The 10057-nt window shown below is 31.2% G+C and overlaps 1 protein-coding gene across 1 annotated transcript in view; it reads left to right on the top strand.

Annotated features, from left to right (window-relative positions):
• The window catches only part of LOC107442585 (uncharacterized), a 17001-nt gene that overhangs the window by 6725 nt on the left and 219 nt on the right, over positions 1–10057 (top strand). The window contains exons 2-3 of the mRNA XM_071184507.1: positions 5994–6137; positions 7658–7775. Coding sequence (XP_071040608.1) covers positions 6035–6137; positions 7658–7775 — 221 coding nt within the window. The 5' untranslated portion in view covers positions 5994–6034. The remainder of the gene's footprint in view (positions 1–5993; positions 6138–7657; positions 7776–10057) is intronic.

Below are 10057 nucleotides of genomic sequence, written 5' to 3'. Positions count from 1 at the left end.
TTTTTGTTTATATATTTATTTTTTATTATAATTTCAACATTAACTCTTTCTATATTTTACCGATAATAAGTTGTTTTTTTGTATAAAAATAGGTATATCTCTGTCTTTAATCTCGAATAATGGCGGAAAAACAGACAAATATGGTCTCTAGGGTCATGCACACGTCAACCCCCTTAACTCCCTGAAATATTGACCTATAATTTTCACACTCTGTCAGAAATTAAGGTTTATTGTACCGAGGAATCGTACCGAAGGAAATTTTTATAGGCTTAATAGGGGTCCAACAAAGGACCAAAATACGTTTTGTTTACATTCCGGAAAAGGGTACCTAAAGCTAAATTTTCGCGAGAGCTTCGTGTGAAGCGTGGTGTGGTTGATAGAATGCTGCGGACAAGTCGGCCTTGGAGATCCCGAGCTCGAAACCCAGCAGCGATTTGAGATTTTTAATTTTTTTCATTGTTTATTTTATTTCATATTTTTTTTTTAAATTTGTTTTAGCGTGAATAACGTTTTCTTATTATAAAAATTATTATTTTTCTTCTGAGAAACAGCAAATAATAGCATAAAAGCGGTTAAATTACGGATAATTTTTTTGTTTATACAGTCGAACTCGTTTATAACGAGCTCGGATTTAACGAGAACTCGGATTTACCGAGGGAAACGAGAATATTTGGTTGGATCAATGTTAAGTCTATGGAACAGAAGTCGCTTTTAACGAGCAAGACCCGGTTTTAGCGAGCAATATTTTTCTGTCTTGCAATTTTTTTTTCAAAATGATAAGAAATGCGCGCGAAATAAAAAAAAAAACCGTGAACTGAAACTTCAAAGTAAGCTAACAAACTAATTTTAAATATGTAGATTAATGAAAAAAATGAATGTTTTGGTAAGAATCTTTTCCTTTATTTTTCTTTCCTTTTATTGCTTCTTTCCTTTAAGACTGTAGCGCAACTAGACATTTTTTGCTGGTTGGGGGGGATAGTTATCATTAAATTAAGAAAAGTATTTAATTAAATTAATTAAAGTAAGTAAGTATTAATTAAATTTTATGCAAACTCAGTAATTTGACCTCCCAACCCCCCACCCCTATACCGAGGAATCGTACCGAAGGAAATTTTGATAGGCTTAAGAGGGGACCAACAAAGGACCAAAATACGTTTTGTTTACATTCCGGAAAAGGGTACTTAAAGCTAAATTTTCGCGAGAGCTTCGTGTGAAGCGTGGCGTGGTTGGTAGAATGCTGCGGACAAGTCGGCCTTGGAGATCCCGGGCTCGAAACCCAGCAGCGATTTCAGATTTTTAATTTTTTTCATTGTTTATTTTGTTTCATATTATTTTTTAAATTTGTTATAGCGTGAATAACGTTTTCTTATTATAAAAATTATTATTTTTCTTCTGAGAAACAGCAAATAATAGCATAAAAGCGGTTAAATTACGGATAATTTTTTTGTTTATATATTTATTTTTTATTATTATTTCAACATTTACTCTTTCTATATTTTACCGAAAATAAGTTGTTTTTTATATAAAAATAGGTATATCTCTGTCTTAAATCTCGAATAATGGTAGAAAAACAGACAAATATGGTCTCTGGTGTCATGCACACGTAACCCCCCCTAACTCCCTGAAATATTAACCTATAATTTTCAAACTCGGTCAGAAATTAAGGTTTAATGTACCGAGGAATCGTACCGAAGGAAATTTTTATAGGCTTCATAGGGGACCAACAAAGGACCCAAATGCGTTTTGTTTACAATCCGGTAAAGGGTACTTAAGTCTAAATTTTCGCGAGAGCTTCGTGTGAAGCGCGGCGTGTTTGGTAGAATGCTGCGGACAAGTCGGCCATGGAGATCCCGGGCTCGAAACCCAGCAGCGATTTGAGATTTTTAATTTTTTTCATTGTTTATTTTATTTCATATTAATTTTTAAATTTGTTTTAGCGTGAATAACGTTTTCTTATTATAAAAATTATTATTTTTCTTCTGAGAAACAGCAAATAATAGCATAAAAGCGGATAAATTACATATAATTTTTCTGTTTATATATTTATTTTTTATTATTATTTCAACATTAACTCTTTCTATAATTTACCGAAAATAAAGTGTTTTTTATATAAAAAAAAGTATATCTCTGTCTTAAATCTCGAATAATGGCAGAAAAACAGACAAATGTGGTCTCAGGGGTCATGCACACGTCACCCCCCTTAACTCCCTGAAATATTAACCTATAATTTTCAAACTCGGTCAGAAATTAAGGTTTAATGAACCGAGGAATCATACCGAAGGAAATTTTAATAGGCTTAATAGGGGATCAACAAAGGACCAAAATACGTTTCGTTTACATTCCGGAAAAGGGTACTTAAAGCTAAATTTTCGCGAGAGTTTCGAGTGAAGCATGGCGTGGTTGGTAGAATGTTGCGGACAAGTCGGCCTTGGAGATCCCGGGTTCGAAACCCAGCAGCGATTTGATATTTTTAATTTTTTTCATTGTTTATTTTATTTCATATTATTTTTTTAATTATTTTAGCGTGAACAACGTTTTCTTATTATAAAAATTATTATTTTTCTTCTGAGAAACAGCAAATAATAGCATAAAAGCGGATAAATTACGGGTAATTTTTTTGTTTACATATTTATTTTTTATTATTATTTCAACATTAACTCTTTCTATATTTTACCGAAAATAAAGTGTTTTTATATAAAAAAAAAGTATATCTCTGTCTTAAATCTCGAATAATGGCAGAAAAACAGACAAATATGGTCTCAGGGGTCATGCACACGTCACCCCCATTAACTCCCTGAAATATTAACCTATAATTTTCAAACTCGGTCAGAAATTAAGGTTTAATGAACCGAGGAATCATACCGAAGGAAATATTTATAGGCTTAATAGGGGATCAACAAAGGACCAAAATACGTTTCGATTACATTCCGGAAAAGGGTACTTAAAGCTAAATTTTCGCGAGAGCTTCGAGTGAAGCATGGCGTGGTTGGTAGAATGTTGCGGACAAGTCGGCCTTGGAGATCCCGGTTTCGAAACCCAGCAGCTATTTGATACTTTTAATTTTTTTCATTGTTTATTTTATTTCATATTATTTTTTAAATTTGTTTTAGCGTGAACAACGTTTTCTTATTATAAAAATTATTATTTTTCTTCTGAGAAACAGCAAATAATAGCATAAAAGCGGATAAATTACGGATAATTTTTTTGTTTATATATTTATTTTTTATTATTATTTCAACATTTACTCTTTCTATATGTTTCCGAAAATAAGTTGTTTTTTATATAAAAATAGGTATATCTCTGTCTTAAATCTCGAATAATGGTAGAAAAAAGAGAAATATGGTCTCTGGGGTCATGCACACGTCACCCCCCTAACTCCCTGTAATATTAACCTATAATTTTCAAACTCGGTCAGAAATTAAGGTTTAATGTACCGAAGAATCGTACCAAAAGAAATTTTTATAGGCTTATTAGGGGACCAACAAAGGACCAAAATACGTTTTGTTTACATTCCGGAAAAGGGTACTTCAAGCTAAATTTTCGCAAGAGATTCGTGTGAAGCGTGGCGTGGTTTTTAGAACGCTGCGGAAAAGTCCGCCCAGGAGATCCTGGGTTCGAAACCCTGCCGCGATTAGAGAAATTTATATTTTTTCATTGTTTATTTTATTTTATATTATTTTTTATTGCGTTTTAGCGTGAAAAACGTTTTCTTATTATTAAAATTATTATTTTTCTTCTGAGAAACAGCAAATAATAGCATAAAAGCGGATATATTACGTATAATTTTTTTGTTTATATATTTCTTTATTTGTTATTATTTCAACATTAACTCTTTCTATATTTTACCGAAAATAAAGTGTTTTTTATATAAAAATAAGTATATCTCTGTCTTAAATCTCGAATAATGGCCGAAAAACAGACAAATATGGTCTCTGGGGTCATGCACTCGTCACCCCCCTTAATTCCCTTTAATATTAACCTATAATTTTCAAACTTGGTCAGAAATTAAGGTTTAATATACCGAAGAATCGTACCAAAGAAATTTTTATAGGCTTAACAGGGGACCAACAAAGGACAAAGATACGTTTTGTTTACTTTCCGGAAAAGGGTACTTAAATCTAAATTTTCGCGAGAGCTTCCTGTGAAGCGTGGCTTGGTTGGTAGAATGCTGCGGACAAGTCCGCCTTGGAGATCCTGGGTTCAAAACCCTGCGGCGATTTGAGATTTTAAAATTTTTTCAATGTTTATTTTATTTTATATTAATTTTTTAATGTGTTTTAGCATGAATAACGTTTTCCTATAATAAAAATTATTATTTTTCTTCTGAAAAACCGCAAATAATAGCACAAAAGCGGATAAATTACGGATAATTTTTTTTATTAATTTATTTATTTTTTATTATTATTTTGAGAGCAACTCTTTCTATACTTCACAGAAAATAAACTGTTTTTCATCTATAAATAAGTATCTCTCCGTCTCAAAACGCGAATAATGGCAGAAAAACAGGCAAATATTGTCTCTGGAGGCATGCACACGTCACCCCTCTTAACTCCCTTTATTATTAGCCTATAATTTTCTAACTCGGTCTGAAATAAGGTTCAATGTACCAAAGAATCGTACCAAAGGAAATTTTTATAGGCTCATTAGGGGACTAACAAAGGACCAAAATACGTTTTGTTTACTTGCCGGAAAAGGGCACTTAAAGCTAAATTTTCGCGTGAGATTCCTGTGAAGCGTGGCGAGGTTGTTAGAATGTTGCGGACAAGTCCGCTCTCGAGATCCTGGGTTCAAAACCCAATGGCGATTGGAGATTTTTTAATTTTTTTCATTGTTTATTTTATTTTAAATTATTTTTTTAATGTGCTTTAGCGTGACTAACGTTTTCTAATTGTAAAAATTATTAGTTTTCTCTTGAAAAACGGCAAGTAATAGCATAAAAGCGGATAAATTACGGATTATTTTTTTATTCAATTATTTATTTTTTATTATTATTTTAACAACAACTCTATCTATATTTTACCGGATATAAATTTTTTTTTATATATAAATAAGTATCTCTCTGTCTTAAAACGCGAATAATGGCAGAAAAACAGACAGATATGGTCTCTGGATACACGCACACGTCACCCCCCTTAACTCCCTTTAATATTAACCTATAAATTTCAAACTCGATCAGAAATTAAGGTTTAATGTACAGAAGAATCGTAATAAAGGAAATTTTTATAGGCTTCATAGGGGACCAACAAAGGACCCCAAAAGACAAGGAAATCTTGAATTTGGGAAAAATTAGCCTTCATGTTTGACTGTTTGATTCAACTCAAAAGCTATTGCATTACTCTGTGAGGAATACCACGTAAACCTTATATGGCTAACGTGATTGAAAGTATATCCGTCGATCCCTGGAGATGATTTATGTCAACACTGTGGATTTAACTCTTGAGCAGAATTCGAATCGACCACCCATCCCTGGGGTTCGTGACTCAGTAGATTCAGGAAGAAGAAAGATTTACTTCCTGAACAATCTCCGCTCTTTGAAATGTGTCTCAAACAACGCAAATTAAAATATTATTTTTAAAAATTATATTTTTTAAGTGAACTAAAAGGAAATAATTTTTGTCACACCTAAAACGTATGTATTGCTTTTCGCTTTCGAAGGAAGCGGGATTAAATCTCGATGCGCATTTATTTATTCAGTTATTTAATAAAATTGAAGCACAGCTAATTGTTCCTTTAAGTGGAGAAATTATTTTCCCCTTTTCTTCCCAAAGTAGGATTAATATAATACTTTCTAACAAAATAAAAGTATTTTCTATTTGCCTTTCAAAATAGATAAACGTAATTTTTTGTGACTATTTTAGATTTTTATAATTAACAGAGAGACTTAGAAACGTTAGAAATTAATTTAAGAATTATTGTTTCCTTGATCACTCTTCTTGATTTTTTTTTACGATAGTGATGGTAGCAATTAGTTAAATTAGTTTACATTTTTGCAGGTAAATTTCGTGACATAAAGAAATAAAAAAAGAAAGCAAGTATGTTTCAGAACTTACTTTTCTCGATCGCTGCTCTTTTTATATTTGTGGAAATCGTAAAATCTGATGATTCGGGCTCATTTACAGTTCCACCCGTGTACTATTGTAAGTATAAATTTTTATTTTAAAACTTATTTACGACAGAGTTTCAAAGTTTTCATAAAAACACATAATAATAATACAAACTTTCAAAGAATATAACATAACAGCAGCATCTTCTCATTATAAATTGGTTCTTATTGCGGATTTGAAACTGCACGTTATATAACCAGAGAATATTAATTTACGCTAATTTTACGTACACCAATAATTTTCATCGACACCAATAATTTCAATCGTATTCGAATAAGCACAGAAGCATAGAGCAGCTACTTTAATTAATTTAATGAGTTTAAAAAATTTGACTGGTTATTTTGAATTTTTGTTCATTTCATCAACTTAAAGATTACGATTAAATAGCTTATTCAGGGCCTTTTAAATGAAATGATTGTCTAGAGCAGAGGTTTCCATAAGGTTTCCTGCGGAACGCTGAGTTTCTTCATCAATGTCACATGGATTCCAAAAGTTAAGGGCTTCTTCTGCAAACCAGAAACTTTTGATTTATATCCAATAATTATTTGTTTAGTATTTCGATCATTTTTATAAAATTATTCAAGCAAATTGTTATCGAAAGGAATGGATATTATTCAAAATTTAATAGTATTATTAACCTGCGTATTTAACTTGAAGTAACGCCTAGACTATTATTCGTAAAACGATGGGGGGGGGGACATTTTAATTCTTTACATTGAATACTATCGACTTAGAGTTCCGCCAAAAGAGGATTGATCAAACTGTCGATCATTAGGATCCGCTAGACTACAAAACTTAATATTATCATAAAATTAGGATAGTTTTGCTATTAAAAATTTTATTTCATATTTGCAAGAACGGAAAGTTCAAAATGAGATAGCTGGTTCAGACGTACGTATGATGATATTTCCAGACTATGACTGCTATGCAGTTCTTCTCATTTTTGATGTGGCCTATTTTCACTTTAAGTTTGTCCCATGTATTGTCCCATATATATGAATATTGACTTTCGTGTATATAAAGAACACACACACACACACACATACATATATATATATATATATATATGAAATAATGATGATAAATCAAAGTGAAGATAAAACAAAGAAAAATTATAGACATATGAAAAAAGGGGGGAAATAATAAGTAAAAAATTAACAAACAACTGTTTAAAAAAAAATTATGAAATTTTATTTAAAAAAAACCGGAAGAAAAAAAAAGATATAATCTTTTCATCAGCCCACACAATTATATCCGCAAAACGATTATACCCCCCATTTTTCCTACGTCTATAATTTTTCTTTGTTTGATCTTCATTTTGAACTTATTTAATGAGTTCTGTTTACTTGCAGCTTAAGCGCAATAAATGAAACCTATTGTTTTTCTTAACTTTCTTCGTGTTTTCTTGTATTTATTATATATATATATATATATCATACTCAGAAGTATACAGAGGTGTAATACTCAGAGGTGAATATGTCATACATATATATATTCCTTTATTTCCTACAAATTTCCTATTTCCTAATCATATTTTGCGTTTGTCTCCACAGCTAACTGCTACTCAAAGGACTACGGAATATTTGTTGATGCAGGAAAACCATATCAAGTTCCTGGTAAATGTGAAGTAGTAATCTGTAACAAAAAGAATGGCAACGCTTTAACACAAAGGTAAGCATAATTTTAATTACTGCTTTGACAGATCTTACCATACCAAACACTAAATATTGTCTGTAAGGTCAAGAAATTATGCACATTTGCGAGTATTGAGTGCATCGGTTTCCCATCTTTTTCAGCTGAGAAACATTAAATAATCAAGACTCTTGCAGTGGAACCCTGACTTTATAAATAAACTTTATTAACAGCCGTGAATATGCTATTTTAAATAAACTACAATTTAATATAGAATGTGAAGAACACTGTGTGAAATTTCTCTTTAAAAAATGGTTAAATAACAATTTATTGACAGTTATTTTACCAAATTTAATCAAAATAGTCAAATAACCATTAATAAAATTGTACTCTAACCTGTTAAGTATGGGAAAAACTGTTTATTAACTGCTTTCACCTAATGCGGTCAAACAACCAGAATTTTATTTCACTATCTAGAACCGCCGTATGAAGCTACTTAGTTCTTTGCAAATGTCGAGCGGGCTTATCTGTCAATCTCATGACCGGCAGTACTGGAGTTCGAGTCTTAATGTTGGCACCACATTATTTTGCCATTACCTTCAACACATGACAAATTTCCAGTGTCCGCCCCTTTCCAATGCCCTTATGAACCTTACAAAAAGCAGAACTCAAGTAGAATAGTAATTTCCTTTAACGTTTTTGAAAAATGCTAGTTGTAAATGGTTGAAGAAACGTATAGTTTTGTATTTATGGTTTCATAACCATACTCTTTGTAAATAGTTTCAAAACCATAAAGAAAAAAAATGCTCTTTGCAGGAAACTTTACTGTAAATCGGATGGACAGACTGCTGCCAGTCATTTCACCATAATTTTAGAATGAAAATTTTTATTGGTTTATCAATGAGCATCAAAAATTAGTTTTCATGCCGCGCAGTTGAATTTTCAGGTTTGCAAAAGCTTCTAATTTTGATCTGATTTTGTTTTTGACTGCTGCTTAAGATCAAATTGAATAAAATAAAATGAATTATGGTTTTCGAGAAAAGGTGGAAATAGACTGTTTAAATCGTTATCGGATAAACGTAATTCTGTATTTCTGAGTTTGGACATTTATTTTGAATCGAAAAGTGCGACGAAAAATACTTATGCAATTATTTGTAAAACCATTTTGCTATTTATTTTTTTATTAGTATTTCAATTTAATTAATTCATGAATATGACCAAAATATCGAATAAAGTATGGATAGTTTGAGTAAAAATGTTAATACAGGTTTCGAAAATTCGTTACAGGTTTAGGGGGAAAAATGTCCTCATTTTCGGAACCTATGTGGGCTTTCCGCGGAACCCTTTCGCGAAGCGCTGAATAAGAGCATACTTATTCATATTTTTGAACAACTAGGTGTGGTTACATATGTGTAAAATAAATCATGTATTGTCAGCGTAGCATGCAAAAATGAATTAATCAAAACTTATTACGACTAACAAATCATGTTACAATATCGCGCGAAAAAGGATGATACAAGATTTTTATAGGAAAAACAATAAGTTTTATTGTGACATACAACAACTCACTAAGTAAGTAATAACAGTGCCATTGCAAGGAGATACGGAATATAAAAGTGAAAAGGTATAAATCTGTTCAACAAGGAGAATGATCGAGTATTTCTCGCTTGAAGAAACTCTACTACGTATGCTTTCTACTAAATTTGATAGCCTGGATTGAATCGATTTGCAACAAGCACGTTTTCTTCGAAGTAACGCTTAAGTTAACTTTTAGAAAAACAATAAGTTTTATTTACTGCTCTTAAGCTGCAAGTAAATAGAACTCATAAAATAAGTTCAAAATGTAGAGAAAACATGGAGAAAAATTACAGAAAAATAAGAAAAGAGAAAAAAATATAATACTAAAAATACGAAAAAAGTTGGAATGAAAAGATATCATCTTTTCATCAGCTCAAACGATTATATCCGCTAAAAAGGGGTGCTTTCTAATACTGTATCAATACAGCCAAAGCAAAATATATCGCTACAACAGCACGAGGAGCACTAAAAAAAGCATTTTTGAAACCAAATAGCTTACACTTTATGTGAAAATATCGCGTAAAGGCAGAAAATAAAATGTTAAGAAAAAGAACGGAACGAAACATAAAACGAAATCAATAAAGCGAGTAGCGAATGCAAATGAACTTACATGAACGGGAAATTTTTGAAAAATGATTTTAAATATTTTCGTAACTAGATGACCAGATTACAAAATATGAATGTATATAAATATATATATATATATATATATAAAAAGTGCTAGGATTACAAGCATGAGCTAC

The sequence above is a fragment of the Parasteatoda tepidariorum genome, chromosome 8 (assembly GCF_043381705.1).
Source record: "Parasteatoda tepidariorum isolate YZ-2023 chromosome 8, CAS_Ptep_4.0, whole genome shotgun sequence".
In the NCBI taxonomy this organism is placed as follows: Eukaryota; Metazoa; Arthropoda; class Arachnida; order Araneae; family Theridiidae; genus Parasteatoda; species Parasteatoda tepidariorum.
This window is presented reverse-complemented; position numbering and strand designations above follow the sequence as displayed.